The sequence below is a fragment of the Anarrhichthys ocellatus genome, unplaced genomic scaffold, assembly GCF_004355925.1.
Source record: "Anarrhichthys ocellatus isolate YVR2014 unplaced genomic scaffold, GSC_Weel_1.0 scaffold27, whole genome shotgun sequence".
Lineage (NCBI taxonomy): Eukaryota > Metazoa > Chordata > Actinopteri > Perciformes > Anarhichadidae > Anarrhichthys > Anarrhichthys ocellatus.
Window position 1 is genome coordinate 3,750,632 of NW_022280057.1, and position 24,481 is coordinate 3,775,112.

Below are 24,481 nucleotides of genomic sequence, written 5' to 3' on the forward strand. Positions count from 1 at the left end.
ACACACACACACACACAAGTACAGTCTATTTACCATTTAAGTTCCTCAGGGAAAATTAAGTAATAAGAATTGGTCTGATGGGCAAAGAAAAGAAGAAGGGCATCAGCTGCATTCGGTGGGTCACCAGAGCACAGCCTACATGTTAGTGGTACAGTGTTTTCTCCACTGGAGGGACACTCTTGAGTGCACTTGTTCGTTTGTTGTTAATCCTCTCGTCCCTCCTTCACACGTTTTGGGTAAACTAGCAGTTGAGAATAACAATAACACATGACGACTAAAAAGAAAAATACAGATGTTGGGGCACAAGTTCTAAAATAACCATTTAAACAGCACACTTACTGGAAGTAGGGCTCCTTCCTCTCTTTAAACGATGTTTATTGACAGTTCAGTCATGTCATCCCGGTGACGTTTGTTACGTTACGTTTCCATGGTGACATGCCCGACGTCTTCAGTCCACTGGCCACTTCGTCCAGGTGATAAACACTCTTCATCACGAAGAAGAGAGCCAGAGGCATGCAGGTGAGGATCAAAACAAATATAGCAAACAGCAGCAAAACGAGATTGTCCAGCGAGAACAACAGGCAGCTCCAGCTCAACTATGCTAACACCAGTTAGCAAACTTAGCTCTGTCTCTGTGTACAATTCCAGATTTTTTCACCCCATCAACCGCATTTTTCATTGTTTGGTTATATCGGCATGAGCTTCGAGTTACCGTGAAATGTACAGCATACACCCTGAGCTGCGATACGTCATATTTCTCGTAAGTATGATGAGTATTTTCTTACCTGTAGCAGCTGTTTGTCTGAGTGATATTTTCTTGCAGGACAATTGGAATTTTCTTCTTCTGTGGTGCCGGGACACCGCAGCTCCGCGCGCCACATTGCCACCTACAGGCGAACATTTGACACTAAACAGGAAGTGCAGGAAGCTGCACGTTTGTTTACAGTAGTGCAATCCAGTGAGACGTTTTGCTGAATTACAAATAAGTACAATTTATTGGCAAAGTATCAAACAGCTTCAAATCGTGATCTGAATAACTGAGCTGGCTGCATTTAAATGGACGGTGGAAGAGGAGGAAGAGGAGGGAGAAGAAAGAGAGGATGTCGTGGTGAAGAGGTGAGACACTGGAGCCCTATATATTATTTATATTGTCCCATTTCTTTGATAGGTCACAGACTGATATCTGACTCATGACACCCCTGTATCATGGCAGGCAGTATGAATTGTTAGGTATGGTAAAGTCACAGTCCTATATTTAAACCAGAGCTATAATTAGGGCCCGAGCACCGACAATGTCGGGCCGCGAGGTCCCTATTGAAACTGTAGGAATTATTATTAGGGCCCGAGCACCGACGTAGTCGGAGCGGAGGACCTATTGTTTTTCGTATGTTTATTAGGGCCCGAGCAACCGACAACGTCGGGCCTGCGAAGGCCCTATTGAAACTGTAAGGGTTATTATTAGGGCCCGAGCAACCGACAACGTCGGGCCTTGCGAAGGCCCTATTGAAACTGTAAGGATTATTATTAGGGCCCGAGCAACCGACAACGTCGGGCCGTGAAGGCCCTATTGAAACTGTAAGGATTATTATTATTCATGATATTTATTTTTGTGGGAATGGAGCTTGTAGTAGTACTTGCCATGCATGAAAACTCACCAATTTTGCACCCCTACCAGATCTGGTGTAGAAACTCTGCTGCCCTAATTTGCATATTTGTGTGTAAAAAAATGGCTCTCTAGCACCCCCTACAAGTCGGACCAGCGACGCCCCTCGGCCAGTATGTCCGATTGACTTGAAATTCGACACACATGTCCAAATCCGCTACATCTAAAAAAAAGCCTCTCAGACCCCTAAGCTCCGCCTACTTAAATTTTCCGCCATATTGAATTTAGTGTAAAACACATTTTTGCATACTCCTCCTACATGCTTGGTCCGATTACTACCATATTTGCTGTGTATCATTGCTGGATCTACGTGATCAAAAGTTATCAAAAGCTTTTTGATAACTCTTAGCATTTACAAGATATGGACCAATAAACGTCTTAGGGGCGTGGCTTAATATCAATACACATAACTTCTCAACCGTTTGTCCTAAAATTACCAAATGTGCAGCATATGTGCACATTGCAACGTGGAACATAACCTGAGAATTATTTTGCATTCAACCACTAGGGGGCGCTACAGCAAACCCGCGAAGTTGTGCTTTTTGTCACTTTTTGTCACTTTTTGCAGATTTTAGCCCTCCTACTTTAACGAACTCCTCCTAGAGATTTTAAGCGATCAACTTCTACTTTGGTCAGGATGCTCTTAAGACCTTTGTGATTAAAAGTTATCAAAATCGAGAATTTTCATCGAAGAACCTTGACGTGGCGTGGCGGCCATTTTCCCTCATTGTTTTTGACAAAATAATTTCTTATAAGTTGTTATAACTCCAAGGTACATTATCCAATCCGCACAAAACTTCTTATGCGTGATGCTACTTCAAGCCTAAACATACGTCAATTGAAAAAAATTCAATAACTCATAGCGCCGCCTACTGGCTAAAGGAAATGTCATATTTTATACTTTTCTTCATTCCTCCTAGCCAGGTGACCTGATGAGTCTCAAATTTGGTACAGATAGCCTTAAGACATTGATGATGCATTATCATGAATATTGTGCATTTTCGATTAACGCTGTTGCCGTGCCAACGCATCGTTCACCATGAAAAAGGAAGCTGATGGTTTAGTGACTTGGGATACTCAAAAACTCATGCAACTTTGTACATGTGTCAAAGGTCATTGGAAGAAATATGTTATATGATTTTTTTAATCGTCTGTTTTAAATTGCCTCTGTAGCGCCCCCTACAATATTTCAAAACAGCAGCTCCAGCGCTATGTTTGAGCTACATGTTTGAAACTTAGAAGACACGTGTATCCTATGGAGACTTAAATATAAGTCTCTTGGGACCATGCTCTAAACCCTACCAGAAGTCGGTAAATTTCATTTTTGTGTCATTTTTCAATAGATTTTGGCCTATTTCTAGTCGCTATACTTTAACGAACTCCTCCTAGGGACTTCATCAGATCCACTTTATATTTTGTCAGTACCATGTCAAGACCATTGTGATTAAAAGTTATTAAAAGCTTTACGTTTGACAGAATCGTTTAGCCGTAGCGGGCGGCTACTTTACGTGATTCCCCATGAAAAAAGCTGATGTAACTCAGCTGGACTTCCAAATGTTCCCAAACTCCACATGCTTGATAACACTCATGGCCTGATGATGTCTACAAGCTAATTTCCCCTAATACTCTAAGCGCCACCTGCTGGCGAAAGGAAATCTGCGTTTTCTGACAAACAGCATCCAATTTACATTACTTTTACACAATGTGGTTCACATTGGACACAGAGCTACATGATGCATGTTTGCACGCGTTCTGTAGCGCCAGGCAGCGGATACAGGAAGCATCGGACTATTTGCAAAGCATCATTTCCAGCATCAGGCGGTCCACGCGGGATTAAAAACGTCTCGCTCGCCCTACAAAATTTCGACGAAGCCCTCGCTGTACGTTTCACATAGATTTACAAAATTTGGTAGGTACATGTATCACATGTGGACTTAAAATAAAGTCTCTTGGGACCATGCTCTAAACCCAACCGGAAGTCAGCCATTTTGAATTTTGTATAAATTTCTCGTGTACATTGTCAAATCTGCTCCAAATCTCTCATATGTCATAACATCCTGACCCGGAACACATCTATATGATAATTTAGAATCATAGTAATAGCGCCACCTATTGGCAACTGGAAGTTGTAAGTTGTGTACTTTGACATCCTGCTCCTCACAGATTAATCAGATCCCTCTAAAATGTTGTCAGAACAGCCTTAAGACCTTGATAATGCTTCATTGTGAAAATTGTAAGAAGTTGATGAAGGGCGAGGACGTGGCGGCTCGGCGAATTTCGATCCTTCGCCATGAACGAATAAACTGATGTAATTCAACTCCACATCATCAGATCTTTACCAGATTGCACATGTTTGATTAGACTCCCGGCCTGAAGACATCTGCAGGCCAATTTTGAATCATAGTCATAGCGCCACCTACTGGTAACAGGAAGTTAAAATCATTATACTTTGGCTTGTTTCTCTTAGTAGGTAAATCAAATCAACATCAAATTACTTCCACACAAATGTAAGAAGTTCATAATACCAGTTCATGAAGCTTTTGATGTTTCGTCGAACGCCGTTGCCGTGGCGATGCAGTCTTTGCCGTTAACAACGAAGGTCATTTTGAGAGGCTAAAAATGCTCGAAACATAAGCAAACTTGGCAAGCAGATTACAAGCCCAATGTATGGAATATGATTTTATTGGTTCAGGGTGGCAAATCGGCTCAATAGCGCCCCCTACAAAATTTCGACGAAGCAGCCCTCGCAGTATGTTTGACCTAGATGTATGAAATTTGGTCGGAACATGTATCACATATGGACTTAAATAAAAGTCTCTTGGGGCCATGCTCTAAACCCAACCGGAAGTCAGCCATTTTGAATTTATTATGAATTTCTAGTGTCGTTTTTGTCGTTTCCAGGCGCTGGACTTTAACAAACTCCTCCTAGGGAATTAATCAGATCAACTTCAAATTTGGTTGGTACAGTCTAAAGACCTTTGTGATGAAAAGTTACTCAAAGCTTGTTTTGTGAAAAACTGTTGCCGTGGCGACGCATTCTTCACCATGAAAAATTAAGGTGTTTTTGAGAGGCTAGAAATGCTCGAAACATAAGCAAACTTGGCCTACACATTTAAAGCCCAAAATGTATTCATATAATATGATTTTATTGGTTCAGAGTGGCAAATCGGCTCGATAGCGCCGACTACAAAATTTCAACGAAGCAGCCCTCGCAGTACGTTTCACCTAGATGTATACAATTTGGTATGCAGATGTATCACATGTAGACTTAAAAAAAAGTCTCTTGGAGTCATGCTTTAAACCCAACCGGAAGTCAGCCATTTTGAATTTTGTATGAATTTCTCATGTTTTCTTTCCATTTCCAGGTGCTGTACTACGAACTCCTAGGGAATTAATCCGATCAGCTTAGAATTTGGTCAGAACAATCTAAAGACCTTAGCGATTAAAAGTTACTAAAAGCGTTAGGTTTCATCGAACGACGTAGATATGGTGTGATGGCCATTTTACATGGTTCGCCATCATCCATCAAGCTGTTGTAACTCGACTGTACTTTGTCAAAACTGTCCCAAACTTGACATGCTTGTTGACTGTCATGGCTTTAGGACTTCTGCATGCCAATATTAACTCATTGTCATAGCGCCACCTACTGATAAGCACGGACGTAAGCAGGATTCTATAATTACAGCGGCCCAAACACTGAACTCATTGAAAGGGTTTGTGGGCACACCATGAGAAAAAGACTTCTTTGATCTAAATATGTGCAAACTAAGATGCTTGGAGAGCAAACGTTAGATAACAGTGTCAATGGGCATTAGTATAAATGATCTGTCCAGAGCTTCTTCATGAGAATCAGGTTAAACGTTACAATGAATGCTTCACACTACAATCTAAAGTTACAGAAGAACTTAAAATGAAAACAGTGTTAAATTAAAGTGTTCAAGTAACAGCAAATGACACTACTGTTTTGTTAACTTTCATGCAAGTCCAAATACAATCAGCAGGACACTGCAGGGAGTTGAACCCCATCCCAGTAAACTGACAGTCTGTTGTGTTACAAACACTGAAGCACATTCACACACATTCATTTTCTTATTTGCGCTCTATGTTTTCAAACTCGGTCTTGGCAATGGTGAGCTTTGCCGGGTCTAGGCGCCGGGCCCGGACATGTACCGGTGGGCCGGTGGTAGAGATGTGATGCTCCACCCCATGCTTGACCGTGGAGGAGGAGAAGGTGGGCTGCGAGAGGTCTGGGAACTCGGCCAGCACACGCAGAAACTCATCAGCCACTGCAAGCATGCTAGTCAACCTGGTAGAGAAACTGCGTGCGTCGTCATCTTCTCTTCTGGGAATGTCCAGGAGAGTCAGGGTCACCAATGTAGGAGCGTGGAAACAAACGAGGAGGCGAGTATTCCCTTTGGCTGCACCTTGTGGCCGTTTATTTCCATCCATACAAAACATCATACACATTCACTTCCTGCCACCCTTTAACCCCCGCTGTCACCAGGGTTACGCCCCTTTCCTTAAAGGGGCCCCGTGAATTTGGTCGTCCCCTACAATATTATATATTTCAGTGTTACTTTCCCACCACCAGTTTACTTCTGTCAACATCGGAATACATCACAGCCTCGTGTTGACTGAAAATCACGTCAGAAAAACCTTAAAAACATCAAACTAACACAAAGAAAGTAAAGAAAAATAAATATATTTTTTGTATTTTGACTTTAGTATGTGATATTTAGTGAAGTAACTGTTAAAAATCAAACATGAAACTATAAGAACAGTTATTACAAACCACAGAGGGTGATGTTTACACAGATTACACATCTGTAATTTAAGCTGATTACATTTGACGTTATTAAATCAACATCACACTTATGGAACTAGAATGAAATATATCTTATGAACAGTGTAGATGTTTTCTACTCAGCTGTCTGCTCGCATAGATTCTGTTCATCTACTTCACTGATTCTTTAACTGCTCTGCCAAATGCTGCTAGTTTACCACGCATGTATTGCAGCACTGATTTGGTTCCTTTGTCTTCGTCCATTCGACGTTTCATCTCCTCCAGCTTCTGGACCTTCTCTGTGTCTCCTCTCTCCTTCATCTTCTCCATCAGGAAGTCCACTTGCTCATAAGTGGACAGTGGGTTAACATTCAGGGCGATCTGCTCCAGTTTGACAACATGCTGAAAGGACTCCTCAAACAGCTGATCTTTTCCTCTCTGAAGTTCTTCCTTTTCTCTTTTTAGATTTTCCAAAAGGCTTGTGGACTTCTTACCATCTGCTTTACCCTTCTCATACTTCTGTTTAATTTCTTCTACGGTCTTTGTAACTCTCCTCGTCTTGGTAACATAGACCTTTTTCTCTTTCACATGATCTGATACAGGACACTTCCCGCTACATGAAGTACAGCGGCCAGCTTTCATGACCTCACAGCTTACTGCATACCAGGCCAGTGTGCATGGATAGTGACAGTTCTCCTGGCAGACATTACAGGTGACAGCTCCTCCATAATTCATCCATAACCCCCACCATCTCCTCTCACTGACATTTTCTTGTTCTTTGTAGGGCTCATCAACCTCTACAGTGAACTTCTCATTGTTCTTCATCTCTTGTTCTTGTTGCTTCAGAGCTTCCTCAGTCTGTTCGATTTCTCTCTCTTTCAGTTCAGTCAACTCGATTCTCTCTTGCAGGTTTTGGACGCAGGCTGTTATTTGAATGTGTAAATTCAACACTTCAGTCGTTGTTATCAGGTTCCGAGGTTCACCTTTCTTCAGGAATTCAACAAATTGACCCATTTGGTCCATTGTTAAGACCCATGCACTTTTTAAAGCGAGCTTATCTTTTTTTGTTTTCAGTTTGGTCTGGCGGTTATTGAACATGAAATGAACAGGCTCATTGTCTTCATCTCTGGCACATTTGATGTTTGCATCCTCGAGGGCTTGTAGAACATTTTCAGGTGTCACACCGTCTGAGTGTGTGATGAGGGCGACAATGTTCGTCTCCATGTCTTTTCCAAACAGAGACATCACTGAATTAAAGATGTACCTCAGTCGGTCATTCAGTCGATTCTCGCCTGCTTTCATCACCAGACCCACCGCGTTGATGTCATGCACTCCATCATTTGAGCGGAACAAGTCCAACAATCTTTGACCGACTATTACATCTCTTTCAGTCCCTTCGATGTCTCCGTATCCTGGAGTATCGATGATGGTCAGAGAGAATGGCAGAGTTTTATCTTCAAATCCAAAGATCTTGTACATGATCACATCTGACGTCTGACTCTCTGATTGTTTTTTCTTCTCTTCCTCTACGATCTGAAACCAGATATCGTCCGCCCACTCCACTCCCATGGCGAAGTTGACCAGAGCGTTGATCAGAGTAGATTTTCCGGCTCCTGTTTCACCGACAAGTAAAATGGTTTTGTTTATCTTGCTCAGATCTTTTTCACCAAAAGTCATTCTTGTCAGAGTTCCAATGTTGTCTTTCTTTGATCTCAGCTGGTAGACGGTAGGAGATCCTTCACGGATCACATCACTTTTTGAGATGATGTCCTTATATTTCCATGAGGCATTAGTAATCCTGTAGAGAAATAAGAACTTTATTTAAATTCCATGTACACACTTGAATGTTATGTATATAATTTTCCCTTTCTCCTTGTTGTAGGAAATTTAGGTTTAGAAGTGTGCTTTAAGATTTATAACTAGAAGTGTGTTTTAGAATTTATAATTAGGTATGTCTTAAGATTTATGATTAGAAGTGTCTTTTAGGATTCATAGTTAGAAGTGTTTCTTCGTAGAATTTGTAGCACCTTAGCTATACCAATTATGCTTGTGAAGTTTTTGCCAAGAGTTGCAAATCCTTATCTTTATATAGTATGTTTACAGTATGTTTACCATAAGAAGTGTTAAGCCATAAAAGACAGTCATTGAATGTGTGAACAATAGTCAAGGGTCAGACAGGCATTTAGAGGGACAAGCCACACCCGTGCGAGGGTCCTGCGAGAAGGAGGAGTCAGCTGGATTTAGCCAATAGAAACTAAGACGGACATTTGGTGCGAGCTATGAAAGGAAATGCAAAAGAAGGATTCGCGCTCTTTCCTCGCGTTTCATCGTGTGGGTATGGCTGCTTTTCCACGCGGATCATATTTCTGTGTCGATGCTGTAAATATATATCTATAGATACTGTAAATAGTGTACTTCACTTTGCAATTGTTTTAGCTTCTGTAGTATTAAATGCTTTTGATTATAATTGAAACCGGCTGAATTTTTGGAAGAGGCTGGATCATGTGCGGTTTCTCCACAGTTGAGAGGTTCATGAACCTAACATTTTACACCTCAAATGCATAATTTTGATTTTTTGTTAAAAAGCATAATCAAATCCAATAAAACTACATTTCTAATTACTTGTTTGAACTAAATGTTGCAGCCATACGCTAAAGGTGTATGAGTCTTGTAAAAGCATTCAAATCAGTTTACATGGTTTTGAAAAGGACTCGAATGCAGAGAAGACCAGAAGTTGAGTGAAGCAGGTATTTCATGGATAAAGAAATCAGAACAGGAACACAAGAGGGAATCCACAGACGAGACAAGAGACGAGGGGGAAAATCTAGCAGAATGAGGCAGGGCGGGGAGACCAGGAACAGGACAAGGCAAACGGGCGGGTAGACATGACAATGATCTGGCAGTGAGTGACTGAGAGGCAAGGGTTTAATTAGTGATGCAGCAGATTGAGCAGGTGAGAGTGATGAGCTGATGAGGTGGGTGTGACTGTCAGGTGCACTGAATGAGCTGATTAGGTGAGTGAGAGATGGAGAAAACAGGATAATGGTGGCAGAGCTGTGACAGACAAGGCTAGTCTATTTGTTGGCATGTTTTTATACACACAGATCAAAGCCAAATGTTAAAGAAGCCCAGTCCTGTGGCTGTAAGCTCCTGAGGTGTCTTTCCCTCTGGAGTAACCTGGTTGACGCACTCGTTGTAGGCTAGATTATCTGTGATGCGTGTTGCCTTCGATACATCGTCACAGAGACGTTTGTTTAATGATATATAGCTCATTTATTCTCGTTGTTGTGGAACAACGTACAAAAATAGTCTCATTATTTCCACCGACAGTAAATGTACAGCGGTCAAAACCTTTTTGCCCTTCCGGGGTCAAACACCTGACAACCATGGCGATTTCAGGACCTATATACCTGAGCCCAGGACATCAATACAGCACCACCCAATGTACACACAAAGAAATACAGTTGTATTTACGACACCATATTTGGCTCTAACACCAAACAACAGTCAACACCGTTAAACGTTCTTCTCCATGCTTAACCATCTGCTCCTGGTCATAGACTCACTCTCGACCAGTTACCAGCACAAACAGCAACCTCCCCCCTCACTCTCTCTGCCAATCCCAGGTACGCTAATGTGTGCCACCCCCCCAGGTAGTTACGATGATTGACAGGTTTTACAGCTTCACAGGGCATGAGGCCTTCACTGACCTCCGTAAATGCAATAACCAATCTTAGATAACATCTTAGAACAACTTCGTTCTGTAAACACACTAACACCTACATAACAGGTTAACATTATGTCACTCAGTCCGTTACAATATTAACTTTATTTATAGATCACCTGTAAAAACAGAGTTCACAAAGTGCTTTGATGGACAAAGCACTGTAATAAAACAAGAGAAAGCTCAACAGTGCGGCCCAACAAAAGCAAGGCAAGCTCAGGTGAAGCTGTTGGGTGTCAAGATGGCACTGAAGGAGAGCAGCAGCTGTTTGTGGTCAGAACACAAGAAGCTGGAGTTCATCAGTCCGCTGGAGACTGTGGACGACCCGGCTCTGTCCTTTTCTTTAACTGCTTAAATGTATCTCTACCTCATCACTCAGATGTATCGTCATGTGTCTGTAAGTGCAGGCTCACCTGCCTCCCTGCTGTGATATCTGTATGGACTCTGACTCCTCGTCTGCACTGCATATATTAATATATTATTTTTACACATTGTGTTGATGCTACTCACTTTGTTGCCATGGTGATGTCTGGTAGTGAGGGCTTCACACAGTGAGGTTGAAACAGGTGTTTAATGTCTGGATGAACAAACAGAAAAACAAAAACCATAACTTACTGAGCTTTTATACACAATAACAACAATGAATGTGATGTCTTGTCTCTTTAGGTAGCATTCAGTCTTCATGTTAATCTGCATTAATAAATACATTTTGTAGGAAACATCACGGTGACTGGATTATGATTTTACTGTACAACTTTTGAGAAAATTAAAGGCAGAGTGACATTTTGATATTCATCATTTCCCTATATTTGACATTTTATAAAAATGAATCCTTAAGAGGTTATGTCAATATTTCAATGGATTGTTGTTAATGACGACCCTCACTATGGACATGAATATTGTCTTAAAATATTACTGTACAGTTTGAGAAAATTAAAGGCAAAATCAGCTCAATTTACATTCATTTTTAGAATGTTCCTATATGACAGGTTATAAATACACATCCTTAAGAGATTACAAGAAACTTTTCTGCCAACAGAATTGCTGTCATATATTGTGCAGTTAAGCCTTGATAAAGACATGGCAATGCTTTACTTGGACCATGACTTTGACCGTGTCGTTAGTATGATGAGGCTCTACAAATCTGTTGGACACGGAAGTGGTCTTGCAAAGAGACTAAAGGAGCTATTTAGTGAAAATAGCAAGTGGATGATGTCCTGGGTACTGCCTAGGAATATGGGCTGTGGCCAATTTAAAATCCTGGACATTTTTTGAAAGACACAGCCTTAACTCTTGTGTTTATGGTTACAGCAGCTTCAAGTGTGTTTGTAGTTCAATGTACTTAAGCATTTAGAAGAAAAGTGTTTCTTAGACTATCTGTGGCTAGCTGTCTGTGTGAATGCTGGTAAAGTTCTTGCCACTATGGCTTCTTCATGAGTAGATTTTGTTAGTTAGAACTGAATCGTTTGTATGTTTGAAAATATATTGTTAAGCTATATGCTGTGCTTGCTTTTTACCTGATGGCTTATTTAAAAGAATTGAGTCACTTAAGCATGACAATTAAAGATAAATCTTTATAGCAATTGCAATCATTTTGTCTGTCTTTCTATGCAGTACAATTGAGCCTAATCATGATTGCATAAAGATAGAGCTGTGTTTGTGTTTTGTGTGTGTGTCTGTATGTAGGTATGAGTGTGTACCCTTTGATGTTTGTGTTACAACAATCTTTTTTACAAAATGGTAAATGTATTACCCTAAGAATGTTTTTTTAAATGCGGGTTTTATTGCATGATCAAGTGAAACTGTTACAATTTTTACAATTTTCACGAGACAACATTAAGTAAATGTAAAAATGTTACTAATGGGCTAATTTGTTAAATTCCAACACATACAAACAGAACTGATATCCAGGAAAAACATCTGAGAAAACAGCCAAGACGAGGATGTTCCTTCTGCTCCTACCAGCTGTTTTTTTTTGTTATCTACCTAAATATTCTATTTTAATTCATATTGGAACACCTAACATGGCCTTTGGGACAACAAGAAAAGAGATGGTGCAGGAACGTCGACACATGGCACTTAAAATACTTGAAGCATCAGGTGTGTGACAGCTTTTCTTCATATTTATTTATACTGTGATATTGTACTACTAAAGATCTAAAATGTTACTTTATTTCTAAATTAGTTTTTGACATCTGTGCCATGCGTTCTGCCACAAAGCCACCCACTCCAGGACCTGCTATCACTGAATGGGTAAGGTGTTGTTGTAATTAATTGTATTTGTGCATTTGTTAATGGATTGTACGAGCTGTGACCATGACAATAACAATGTCCCATTTGATTAAATGACGAAAACAATTTCAAAATTAAATAAAGTTTGCTTTTGGGGTGAATTCCTGTTTGAAGTCTGTCTTTCTAAAACTAACTTGTTTCAATTTTTATTTTTTCAGATTCAGTGTGACAGCTGTAACAGATGGTTCCATGCCGATAGCCTGCAGATGGAAAAATCCCTGCTTTTAAAAATAAAAAACAATGACTTGAAATGCTGTTTGTGCAACAATTGAATCCACATACAGTATTTGTTATGTTTTTTGTCTCTTTTTATATGCCCCCTCTCAAAAACTGTACAGCAGTGTAATATCAGATTTTATTATTGTTGTATTTCATATAATGTACAAAATGACGTTGTTTTTGACTTGTTATATCAAATTGGGCAAATTATACAGGTCTATTTCCGGGCTTTTTGGGCTATCCAAGCACCCGTACCGTAGCACCACGAATAGACGAGCATTACATTTCAAGTGCCGGCACAGGCTGTGCGGCTGACGTGACCGAGGTTCCGCGGATAACGGACCACTTGACCGCAGTCCACAGACACCCCAGGACCCCCTGTGGCTCAGCCCTGTTTCCACAAAACTCTCTTTCATCCTCAACTCTTTGTCATTCCATGCGATTCATTCCGCAAGTAAGGAGGCAAGGACACGTTTCTGTTTTTAGAAGAAACGCTGGGTCTTCAGTTTCATATTCGCTGGACGAATAGAGACTTTTTCTCTAGTTTTTGTTTCAGTTCCTGAGAAATGAGAAGCGGACAATTTGTCTGCAGAAGTCAAGAAAACGATTCTTCAGGAAAGAGAAGGGCAGATTCTCTTTCTTATCAAGTCGACTTTGTGCCGTAAGGACGATAATTCCCTCACTGAGCAGAAGACATTCTTATTTAGGGTGTCTGGGCTCACATTTAGCTCATTGTGTTTATTATCTTCTTTGTGTTTTGCGTAAGTTACTGTATTGTTAAAACGGTGACATCATTGAAAAGTACAGAACCGGGTTCTGCGTGATTTATTCACAGTTTCCGTATTCCACGGCTGCGGTGAGGTTCTGCCCCTGCCTTTTCTTTTTTCTTCCTCTTCCACTGATTAACGTGCTCATTAATATTCTTTCAACAACGATAGTTACTCTGCTCGTAATGCAGTAGGTTTGTGACAAATACATTTAGTATTTCATCATTCGTGTGTCAAGGTGTGTTCTTACCTGAGTTGTTGGTCTCTGATGATAAAGAGGAGGATGAAGAGCAGAGAGTTTATATATCAGAGAGGCGGGATGCTCTGAGGTCACATGATTTCACTGAAACACTCATTCTCTGAAGTCACACCGGTTCTCTGAAGTCACACCGGTTCTCTGAAGTCACACCGGTTCTCTGAAGTCACGTGACTTTGTTTATTTCAACTAGAGCAACTTTAACCAACAAGGAAATTCAAAGAGCTTTGAGACAAAAAGGTATTTAATGAAAAATAAACATAGAAATAGAAAAAAAACAATATTAAAAGACTCACATGAATAGAATTTTGAAAAAGTAAAACTACATAAAATAGAAGAAAAAAATTGTGAAAGTCAGATTAAACAAAAAGAAATACTGTGAATTCTCTGTGAGTTTTTGTTTCATATTTGTGGATCATAAAAACTGTGAATAAATGCTGCTTCTCCAGATAAAGTCTAAAGTGTGAACATATGTCATACCCCTGCAGATTAACTTCAATTCAATTTATTTTATTTTGTATAGCTGTTAGAAAAATTCTACTCGACATCAAGTGTAAAATCAATTAAAGCTGAAAGCAGCGATGTACGGGCCCTCGCACCTTCCCGCGTCTCGGGGGTGGCCATAAATATCTGCGACCATCAGACAGCGCGCCCACAAGTTAGACGTATTTTTAATGCTTGGACTGTGTGACGCTGGAAATGATATAGTGCAGATATTCCACCAGTTCCTGTATCCACTTTGTGGTGCTAGCTAACGCGTGCACACATGCATTATGTTGCTCTATATCAAGTATAGACCACATCATGTAAATCGGATTCCGTTTGTCACATAACGCTGTCTTCCTGTTGCCTTGTTATTAATAATAAACATTAGAATAACAATAGGTCCTCCGCTCCGACTACGTCGGTGCTCGGGCCCTAATAATAATACATTTTATTTATATAGCGCTTTTCATTGTACTCAAAGACACTTTACATTAAAATCATCATATATAAAAGCAATACACTAAAAACATAAAATACACAATAGTGGTCACACATTGAAAGCAGTTTTGAAAAGGTGGGTTTTGATTTGGGATTTGAATATAGAAAGGTCAGTGCAGTCTCGGATGTGTTTGGGGAGAGAGTTCCAGAGGGAGGGGGCAGATATGGAGAAGGCTCTGTCGCCCCATGTCCGGTGCTTGGTCCTGAGTGGAAGAGACAGGAGGCATTAGAGGAGCGGAGCTGACGGGATGGAGTGTGGTGGTGAAGCAGGTCGGTGAGGTAGGAGGGGGCCTGATTGTGGAGGGCTTTATGAGTGCATAATGCATGTTTGCGCGTGTTCTCTAGCGCCACAAAGTGGATACAGGAACTGGTGGAATATCTCCACTACATAATTTCCAGCGTCACACAGTCCAAGCATTAAAAATATGTCTAACTTGTGGGCACGCTGTCTGATAGTCGCAGATATTTATGGCCGCTTCTGCCGGCGTCCCGCCAATACCCCCGAGACGCGGGAAGGTGCGAGGGCCCGTTCATCGCTGCTCGCAGCTTTAATTAGATCTGAATTTGAGTGTGTGTGTGTGTGTGTGTGTGTGTGTCTGCTTTGATTGACGCCTTCTCCCCTATAAGGACAGAGATGTCCGCCTGTCTAAAGCCATGTCTTATGCTCTTCGCCATGGAGCCAACCAGATGGGTCTTCAAATGGGTACAGGTAAGCTGCTCACTACCTGGTCCAGGTAGCACAAGTGTCCCTTCCCTGATACTTTCACAAATTCTGACACAACTTTGTTAGCATTACAAGTGTGGACCTGGCCTGGTTCAAACTGACAGCTATAAAACTATATTGAAAATTATATATTTGGCTGCTTCATTTGAATAAATCATGTTTACCCACTCAATAGTCAAAGTACCTTATAAAACCAAGGCGATAATGTGATTAAGGCTTACTTTTCTGGGCTTCTGCAAACCCAACATCTGTATGCTCAGTTTCACAAAATGCTTGCATACCGTAAATGTAATTCAATGCAGCGTGCAGGGCAAAGAGTTAAGTACAAGAGAGACAATGCATTGTGGAAATGTGACCATAGTCAACTGCTATCCTCATAGATGGCCTCATGTTTGTGGAGGAACTCTTGGCTCACCCGCAGTTCCGCTCCTACTCATTGGAAGATGTCGAAAGAGTCGTGGCCACCAATGAAAAGCAGCGCTTTAAGCTTTGCCCCCACCTGGAGGATGGCCGCCTGCAGATTCGAGCCAGTCAGGGCCATTCATTACAGGTATATCTATATTTAATTTATATTTAGTTTCATCAGCAAAACCAGCATGCCAGGATGTATTATCCCCATGAGTAGATTCTATATTCAGTATACTCAATTTACACCAAAATTGCTTCGAGATAGAAACATTTACTTTCTCGTGGACAAGCTAACTTCAATTTCAATGACTTCAATTTACTTCCTTCAGAAGGAAAATTAACTCTGAGTGCATTCAAATGTAATAAACCAATTTACACCTTCAAAATATAAATGAAATTTTCAGATGACAGAGACTGTTAGTCCTCTGACAATCAGTCTAAAAGGGAAATATAATATTCCAGTCCTATAAATCGTTGCTAGTTGAAGGTACAACAAGAACATTGGGGAATAACACCAACTCTGGTGCTAACATGCATCTTCAGCTTTGATTACATTGACTTCATTTGATTGTGTTGTCTTTTTTGTCGTGCGTGGGATGTACAAACCCTCATTGGTCTTAAATTGTTATCCTGATAGTAGTTTGATTACAAGATCGTAACAAACAGTTAAGCAATGCGTTCTGATACCACTTAGATTCCTCTTCAGGCAGGTTAGTTATTTTCTGTGTATTAGCACTTATTCTTGTCAAAAGAAAACACTTCCTAAATACTGTGTTAACTCTGGTTGCATCGCTGTGGTCAGGTAACGGATTTGGAGCTGAAACCGGTCCTGGCTGGTTCTCCAGACTGCCCTGCTGAGGCCGTCCATGGCTCCTACCTCCGCAACTGGAGCTCCATCCAGCAGCAGGGCCTGAGCCGCATGAGGAGGACACACATCCACCTGGCACCGGGCCTGCCAGGGGAGGAAGGCGTCATCAGCGGTAAGATGTGTGTGTATGTATGTGCGTGTGTCTGACGGAGAGAAGTCATCTGCACATTTAGACTAATGGGTGTCATTCATTTTTCCACCAGGCATGAGGAAAGACTGTGATCTCGCTGTGTATATTGATGTCTCCAAAGCTCTCGCTGGTAAGCTCAGCCACTAATGACTGCTACTCATTACACTTGATTCAGTCTGTATGATTAGGCAAGAATCTCTCTTATATGTTTTGTGTGTGTGTATCTGTACAGACGGCATTGAGTTCTTCTGGTCAGATAACGGTGTGTTGATGACTGCAGGTGACGCGGAGGGAAAACTTCTCCCTAAATACTTTAGCCGAGCCTTAAAACTGAGACCTACAAGTAAGAAAAACTATCACATGGATTCACTCAGTTTAGATTCTTTTAAAACTTGGATCCAGAGCCATTTACGTCACTAAAGTCACTTTTTTCCTGTGTTTCAGTGAGCATCCTACCACTGCAGTAGCATCAGAGGATACTGCTGAGTCATTGGTCATAGCAGGACTCATCTGACTGTGCTAGCATCCCATGGTTGGTTGATGCTTATCCTAGGTCCCTTTGTATCATCCGAAATGGGACTAAATTGCTAAACTTTTCATTTTTGTGTCATTATTGAAAGCATCAGGACGGCTTTAAGGAGGTATATTTTATTTTATATGACAAATCAATCAATTTATGCTGGCAATATATGTATAAGTATAGAGGCTTTTTTTCCCCTCCTTTGTATTCTAAGTGCTAAATAAACTATGGCAGACATTGACAACCAAGATAATTTCACCATAAGTTGTAAAATATATAACTCTTGTTGCAAACAGACTGCTAGCAACAACCGGCTGGGCCTTTAAATGTCGTTTGAAGACGTACTGTGTGTGTGGATAGTCACTTGACTGATATAGGAATGCAGAGGATACAGACACTGTGGTTTTAGTTAACGGATTACTGTAACTGTTAACTGTAAGATATGGACACACACACCCACACCCCCACACCCACACACCCACACACACACACACACACCCACAACCCACACCCACACACACACACACACAGCATGTGAGGGGAGATAAATGGTTAGAAGCTTCCTGGTAAGGAAATAACAGAAATTACCACCACATATCACGAACCATAAGGAGTGAAAAAAACACAGGATGAAAAGTGAATTGCTGTATTTATTTTAATAAATGTTTGTTATCTATACGTTTATTTGCGTTTTTCTACTATTTGCTGTTGATTCTTGGCTGTGATAATGTGGCTGCTGGCAATAAGTCTGCAGCTCTGGACAAAGCAAAGCTTTTTATCCTGTGCGACAGCAAGTCCACATGCAGTGAAGCGAAACAGAAAAGTTGGTGCTGGCTGATGCAACTGTCGATTTTACGTTGCCATGAGTTTGAGTTTCAAGCCTGCTGATCCAGGACCTGAGGTCCAGCAGTGTGGCCCAGCAGCGGTCCATCCTGAAGGAAAGGGGAAGTCAGCATGAGGACCACCGGAGTCTTGAACTGTCTGACCATGTTATCCACCCACTGATAGATTATGAGAGGGTGTGTGTGTGTGTGTGTGTGTAACAAAGACTATATAAAAACTTGGATAGACTGACCAGGTCGGTTGTAACACATTTACACAAGTAACGGATTCTCTCATTTTTTTCATTTGTTCTGCAGTTGTGATGTTTTTGCCGTAGCCTGAATGGAACGTAAAATCCAATTCCACGTTTTTCCACAGTTGAGACACACCAGGAGATCTGATGTGGGTTTTTTTCTTTTGTGATTGTGTGTTTTAGTCTCAGAGAGCATCATGGCCACCGGTCAGCTTGTGGAAGAGCTCCTCATTGAGCGTGTCGCTCTTTGCACGACTGCGTGTCGACATGAAAATGTAGCCTCCGATAAACTCATGAACGATTTTGCAGTCGGCAGTCACGCAGGCAAAAGCAATGTTGATGTTGCCTTCAAACTCTATGGCCACCTGGAGGAAACACAGCAATAGAAGAGCAGATATGAGATTCCTTTGAGATAAAAGGTACATTAGGGTTTCCTTTTAAAGATCAGCTCTGCACTGTAAGAACTGTAACACTTTATGGTAGGTCACTCTTGTACATCGGCAGCCTGGTTTGAGGAATACTTTGTGCATAGCTGGAGGTCATGCTTTTTGATTTCCAAAGTTTTACCTTTCCTGAATTCACCTGTTTTGACCTTGTGTTAAGTTTTAACAAATGTTTTGTAAGATATCCTTATAAGCAGAAGAAACACGCCTGGGAAACCTTAGCTAAAAAAAGAACTAAAGAAACTTTGTACGGCCTCTTAAGCTAATTCACAAATTCCTAGAAACAAATGTTTAGACCTTGCAGACTGCTCGCTCAGACAGAAGTATTGTTGTCACCTGTCGTATGTCCCAGTTGACGTTCCACTGCTTCATGTTGTTGTAGCGCCAGGTCTTAACCACGTCACCCACGGCCAGGTCGATGCGGATCAGACGGTTGGGAGCAATGCCCAGTACCTCGTCTTTTCGACTGCCCTTAAACCTGTTGGGCAAAAACATCTTCAGCTTCTTTCCTCTAAAGACGAAAGACAAACTTTAATCCTTAAAAACTTTGTGACACTGACTTGAGTGCTTTCTGGATCAGAGTTATGTCTGACTGGGACTTGTCTTGTGGACTGGGACTAGAACAGCTACGGTTTTTTGATAGGAACTCAAAACATTTTTTAAAAACAAAATATGTTTTGAGTTCCTTAATTTAATTTCTTAAAACTTAATTTCTGCCTGTGGACTTTAACAGTAATCTCTACATTTATGTTGCGTTAGAGTTACACTAATATTTTAACATTGATCGCTCTAGTTTTCCGTCTTTGCATGTTGACAAAATGGTCCCAAATTAATGCTAGCTGGCATTCAATCATTTCTGAAAAGCTTCAAATTGAACTTCAAACCTGACAACCACGTATGAGAGCCCAAAGTCGGGCAGGGCTTGCCAGATCTGCAGGAAGCGCATCACTGCATCTGTCAGTGAGAGCTGAGCCACGTTCTGGTAGGCGTCCAGGATACGAGGGGTCAGCTGGAGGAGCATATGCACAGGGTAAAAGATCAGACGTAATTATATTTTTGCTGCCTCATGCACAAAGTGGGCAGGAGATTCAGCTGCAGAACTGCTCAATTGTGCAAAATCACTGTGATTAATGATTAAGTTCATTCTAGCTGCAGATTTGGGCCACTGCTGAATGTCACGTTCTGTACTCAGTAAAAGAGAGATTGGTGCGATCGAATAGTTCTGTACTCTAGCTGCCTCCTGATAAATGATTACATGTCCTATATGCATTGTTTTGTGTGCCTGTTCCACCTCTGCTGCACCTGTTTGGCTTTGTACTTCTTATGGTAGCGTGGCGACACCAGACTGTGAGTGTTGATGCCTTCATCGTTGGTAGGTGCGTTGCCATGGGAACCGGAGCTGGTCTTTTGCATCGCCAGGAAGGAGCGGATGCTCTGGATCTCATTCTGGAAACTGCTGTCGGCCAGAGTCTTGCCTTTGGAGGCCAGTCGACATCCAGCCATCCACTGAGCATACTGCTGCTCCTGGAGGCCGAGAGACCAACACACAGAGCAGAGAGAGAGAGTAAGACTCATGAGGTTGTGGTCAGCGAGGTGAGATAAAGACAGAGGTGTTGAAAGTGAGGTGGTGGAAATGACAGGATGTCACCTATCCACACACGTGTCCTCACGTTTTCACAGCGCAGATAGAGCTCATTCATGCCCTCAGGCGCTGGTATCAGGAGTCTGATTAAGAACTTCTGTGCCGTCACGTTGACGTCCGGAGCCACCTCACATCCTGTGTGCAGGAAAAATATGACATTTATGGGTTGGACATAGAAACGAAGCAAGACCACTAAGCCAGGCTTCCATGAGATTTTGAATATACGGTCCATGACGAAGCCTGCTGAGTCACAGTTAATTTTCTCTATTTATGCTGTCAACTGCATTAGTGTTATATTTGTTTTTATTAATGCTTCATTTCCTCTTTGAACCCAGAATCCAGTGTTCCTTCAGTGGTTTATAGTACTGATCTAGGATTACCAGTGACTTCATTAACTTCTCACAGACTGAGGAGGAAAACAGACTTGAGAGCAGCACTCTCACTTTTTACCATATAAGAAAAGCACTGTTTGTGTGTGTTTATCTTTTCTTGTAAGCATGACATTATACTGTAGCATGTGGCCATTTCTAAGCAGAGATGATACACAACAGGTTGCTGAAATATGACATTGGCCACTAATTCGTACAAACCTATCGATAGCTGATGATACATTGGTGAAATAGCACAACATATCTTAATAATGAAAAGTGTAATAATATACTCAGTACCTTTGAGGTTAATCTGTTGAATGGGCTCTCCGATGCTCTCCTCTTTGCTCTTGAAATAAGAGATGGAGGTATCCTGGAACTTGAACCAGTACTGCTTATATCCCTTTAGAGTCAGCTTCTTTGGCCTGAAACATGCAATCACATTGCTCATGTTATCTACTTAAAATCTTTTTATTTTTCAGACAGTATGTGCTTTGTCTTTTTTAACTCATCACATCAAAGACAGAAGAGGCCAACATCTGTTATTGATGCCGATGGGTGGTTGGAAAGTGAATGTCACCTGAATATCTTCAGGTAGTCGTTGAGATCCGGTGCGGTCATGTTTTCCTGGATGAAAGACAAAGTTTTTCAGTGGACTAAAGAGTACTCTTCTCTTGCCTTCTTCTGAAATGCTTTTTTGTGGATTATTTTTGGTTCTTTATGTATGTTTTGAAAAAAAAAACATGTAAATGAGAAAAAGTGCTGAAACACTTAGAGTCTGTTTAAATCATTACATAATTTACTTAAATTATTACACATCTCTGACTGTCAAAATATGAGATATTAAAATGATTAAGATTAAGGTAAGATAACATCCAATATGTCTGACCAGCATCTCGGACGCGGAGCTGCTCTCTCCCTCCATCTTGACCTCCAGGGACTGCAGGGCAGACTCCAGGTCGTCCATGGCTGCACTGGAGCTCAGCATCTGGGGCTCCGACTGAGTCACCTTACTGATGTGGTACTACAGGAGTTTGAGTGTCAGAGAGAAGAATATGTACTGGGTGTTAAAGGAGAAAAACAACTCAATATGTATGTGATTGTATCATCTGGATACTTTTTAAAATATCAGTTTTAAAAGGAAGTTTATAGCTTAAAGTCTTTAGCCAAAGCAACTGAGTGGGAAACTCATTTCATGTGGTCTGGTAATATCTGCATATAAATATCATACAAGTCTAATTTGAGACCTGTATGATACACAGTATTGTGGCTTAGAATGTAAATGTACCTGTATTTGATCAAATAATGTAGTTTAGATTAGGTGGCATTAAATAAATACATTTAAAGACAAACTGCTTAAGTTTTGATGCTTTTTGACATCTGGTTTGTCAACAACCTTTTTGTCAACCTCTTTGGAGTTTCTAACCCCGAGATGCACTCATTTAAATTGTATTAAAAGATTTTTGACCCGTCAACCTAACTTTAAAATTAGTAATCACATGTCTTTGACAATATTCACATATAAATTTGGTAACATTATATTTCCTGTAATATGTGACATTTAAAGAGTTTCATGTTTGAGGAAATACCCACTTCCTAAACTTTATCTTTGTAACATGCTGATTTCAGTGTTTGCATCCCTGTTGACAGATATGTTCCCATGTCAGCAGCAGTGTCTTGTACCTGTAGAGCTCCAAACAACATCATCTCCTCCTCGGTGCAGTCGATGTCCTCTAGCAGGATGGCCCAGCGAGCCTGCTCATACAGCTGGGCCAGACGCACAACATCATACTGCACGGCCGGAGAAAGAAATCAAGAGAGGAATGAAATACCAGACACACATACTGTCTCTATAAAAACAACATGGACACACACACTCACACAAACCTTGGGATCTATATCATAGAAGGAAAAGTATTTAAAGCGAAGCCAGACTCTGTCATTTTCTTGGATTCCCTGCTGCATGAGACAACGGGATGAGTCCAACCACCTGAGAGGAAAAAGAGAATAAGTATATGTTTATGAGTTTATATGCAATGCACATACACTATATATATACTGGCCAACCCATGTGAGTGCAGGATGATCTGGTAAAAACTGAAAATGATGTTGAGTAACCCAACTTCAATTATCAAGACCGTGGTAAGTGGTGACAAAAGGAGCACATTTGTCAACAAACAATAGAGTTCCCAGCAATATAGATTAAAAAGCTCTAACCACTGACACAACATGCATGCCTCATGGGTAATTGGTTTGCAAGCTCTCGTTCTTCCTGAGAAGTCTTAATTAGCCAAACAATAAGCACCTGTGTGAGCTGGATACTACAGTGCTCATTCTGACAAAAAAGGAGAACTTAGCTGAGATTTTTACTCTGTGGGTGACCACAGCAGAACCTAAACAAGATGATGTTATTATATGTGTATCCACAGACTGTTGTTGATCTTGACATAAAGGAGACGTTCATCATATGTGTGAAGGCATACCTGCCGTTGATGTGTGCCTTGTCCACCACACTGGCCGCGCGGTACTGCTTGGCTATGATCTCGGGGGCGGGGGGAGGCTGGGTGACTGACAGCATCTTGTAGACGGCCTCCATCTGAGGTGAGTCGGCAAAATGAGCAGGCATGCCATTATACAGACAGGGCCGAGATGCTGCAAAGCAAGCGTAGGAGGGTTACAGTCAAATTTTCCAAGGAAGGGATTTTGTAGAGAGCCTGACCTCTCTCATAATTTGTCTCACTTTCTGCTTTAAAATGCACAGTACCTGCTGAAGAAAACAGTCAGATGAAAATGGCTTTTGGGTGTATTTTAAACTTGATTAATCTTCTCCACCAAGCTTCAGGTCTACCTTTGGATGATTTACAGGTAGACTCTCTGTGTGTATCAAGCATTTTGAGTAGTACTGGTCTCAGACCCCATCATCATCAGAGGCCAAAATGACTCCAGAAATGGCAAATATTGTTACCAAATGTAGTCAATCTGATTTGCTATGCTGACTATACTGAAAAAACGACAGAACATGAGACATTTTGTACCGAAGTTTGCAATTAATGGAAAGTTAAAAGACAAAGTTGTAAAAATGGGATTTTTGACAAATAAAACAGTTAATATAATATTTCATCTTGGCAGTTTATTCAAGGATTTGTATTTTTTCTTAGTCTTAATCCCCCGGTTATAAAATGTGTATGTCAAGTAAGCAGTGTGAATGAAGTGTGATGAGTGTACCCGAGGAAAGGGGCACTTCGGTCAGGTCGTAGATCTCCTCAGCCGAGTCTTTATCTTTCTTCTTCTTTTTCTCCTCGATAGGCCGAAGGAGCGAGAGCTCCTCGGGGTGACGGATATCTGTGTAGGCAACAGCGAGAAAATGGCACAAAAGTAATTAGCTTTATTAAACAGACGGACTATGTCTCAGCTTTAATAGTGACAGAAATGGAATGGTCCTTCGTCAAATTCTAGTTTTTTTATCAAATCTAAAACGGATATTGAATTAACGTCAACATTTTTTGATATTCATCAGTGTCCCCCATCCAGTCTTCACTTTTTTGGGAAAAAGATCTCACAGACTCTGTGGAGCAATGGTAGCGCGTCTGACTCCAGATCAGAAGGGTGCGTGTT

At 41.1% G+C, this 24,481-nt stretch overlaps 4 protein-coding genes across 10 annotated transcripts in view; 1 reads left to right on the forward strand and 3 right to left on the reverse strand.

Moving 5' to 3' along the window:
- zbtb3 (zinc finger and BTB domain containing 3) overlaps nt 1-1,336 on the reverse strand; it is a 6,770-nt gene extending 5,434 nt beyond the window's left edge. Inside the window, exons 1-2 of one of the 2 annotated variants that reach the window (XM_031862549.1) lie at nt 786-837; nt 340-485 (exon numbers count right to left, since the gene is read on the reverse strand). The gene's annotated coding sequence lies outside the window, so the exon portion shown is untranslated. Of the gene's footprint in view, nt 1-339 lie in introns of both variants that reach the window. The other variant, XM_031862550.1, reaches the window with a different exon arrangement.
- On the forward strand, nt 372-19,522 carry trpt1 (tRNA phosphotransferase 1). 4 transcript variants are annotated; one of them, XM_031862555.1, is made up of 7 exons: nt 372-760; nt 824-1,116; nt 15,316-15,397; nt 15,793-15,962; nt 16,623-16,800; nt 16,892-16,948; nt 17,051-17,253. In XM_031862555.1, the coding sequence occupies exons 2-7, from the start codon at nt 1,057-1,059 to the stop codon at nt 17,236-17,238; spliced, it is 735 nt and encodes a 244-aa protein (XP_031718415.1). In that variant the 5' UTR covers nt 372-760; nt 824-1,056; the 3' UTR covers nt 17,239-17,253. The 4 variants fall into 4 exon arrangements, with proteins under 4 accessions (XP_031718415.1, XP_031718414.1, XP_031718416.1 ...); XM_031862554.1 differs by having other exon boundaries at nt 372-519; nt 649-1,116; XM_031862556.1 differs by having other exon boundaries at nt 372-519.
- On the reverse strand, nt 5,684-13,779 carry LOC116391718 (uncharacterized). 2 transcript variants are annotated; one of them, XM_031862553.1, is made up of 3 exons: nt 13,699-13,779; nt 10,681-10,747; nt 5,684-8,244 (listed from the first exon to the last, which is right to left on the reverse strand). In XM_031862553.1, the coding sequence occupies exons 2-3, from the start codon at nt 10,689-10,691 to the stop codon at nt 6,618-6,620; spliced, it is 1,638 nt and encodes a 545-aa protein (XP_031718413.1). In that variant the 5' UTR covers nt 10,692-10,747; nt 13,699-13,779; the 3' UTR covers nt 5,684-6,617. The 2 variants fall into 2 exon arrangements, with proteins under 2 accessions (XP_031718413.1, XP_031718412.1); XM_031862552.1 differs by having other exon boundaries at nt 10,681-13,776.
- Nucleotides 17,002-24,481, reverse strand: part of fermt3b (FERM domain containing kindlin 3b) — a 12,209-nt gene continuing 4,729 nt past the window's right edge. For both annotated transcript variants that reach the window (XM_031862548.1, XM_031862547.1), the window contains exons 4-15: nt 24,092-24,208; nt 23,350-23,518; nt 22,754-22,856; nt 22,550-22,657; nt 21,756-21,890; nt 21,447-21,493; nt 21,167-21,291; nt 20,527-20,633; nt 20,159-20,380; nt 19,741-19,865; nt 19,193-19,334; nt 17,002-18,778 (exon numbers count right to left, since the gene is read on the reverse strand). In XM_031862548.1, coding sequence (XP_031718408.1) covers nt 18,599-18,778; nt 19,193-19,334; nt 19,741-19,865; nt 20,159-20,380; nt 20,527-20,633; nt 21,167-21,291; nt 21,447-21,493; nt 21,756-21,890; nt 22,550-22,657; nt 22,754-22,856; nt 23,350-23,518; nt 24,092-24,208 — 1,580 coding nt within the window. In that variant the 3' untranslated portion in view covers nt 17,002-18,598. The remainder of the gene's footprint in view (nt 18,779-19,192; nt 19,335-19,740; nt 19,866-20,158; nt 20,381-20,526; nt 20,634-21,166; nt 21,292-21,446; nt 21,494-21,755; nt 21,891-22,549; nt 22,658-22,753; nt 22,857-23,349; nt 23,519-24,091; nt 24,209-24,481) is intronic.

Coding starts and splice junctions, on each gene's coding strand:
- trpt1 (XM_031862555.1), top strand. CDS start 1,057: ATGGACGGTGGAAGAGGAGGAAGAGGAGGGAGAAGAAAGAGAGGATGT. Junction 1,117..15,315: donor GAGGATGTCGTGGTGAAGAG/GTGAGACACTGG, acceptor CTCCCCTATAAG/GACAGAGATGTCCGCCTGTC. Junction 15,398..15,792: donor GGGTCTTCAAATGGGTACAG/GTAAGCTGCTCA, acceptor CTATCCTCATAG/ATGGCCTCATGTTTGTGGAG.
- LOC116391718 (XM_031862552.1), bottom strand. CDS start 10,778: ATGGTTTTTGTTTTTCTGTTTGTTCATCCAGACATTAAACACCTGTTT. Junction 8,245..10,680: donor GACATCACCATGGCAACAAA/GTGAGTAGCATC, acceptor ATTTCTCTACAG/GATTACTAATGCCTCATGGA.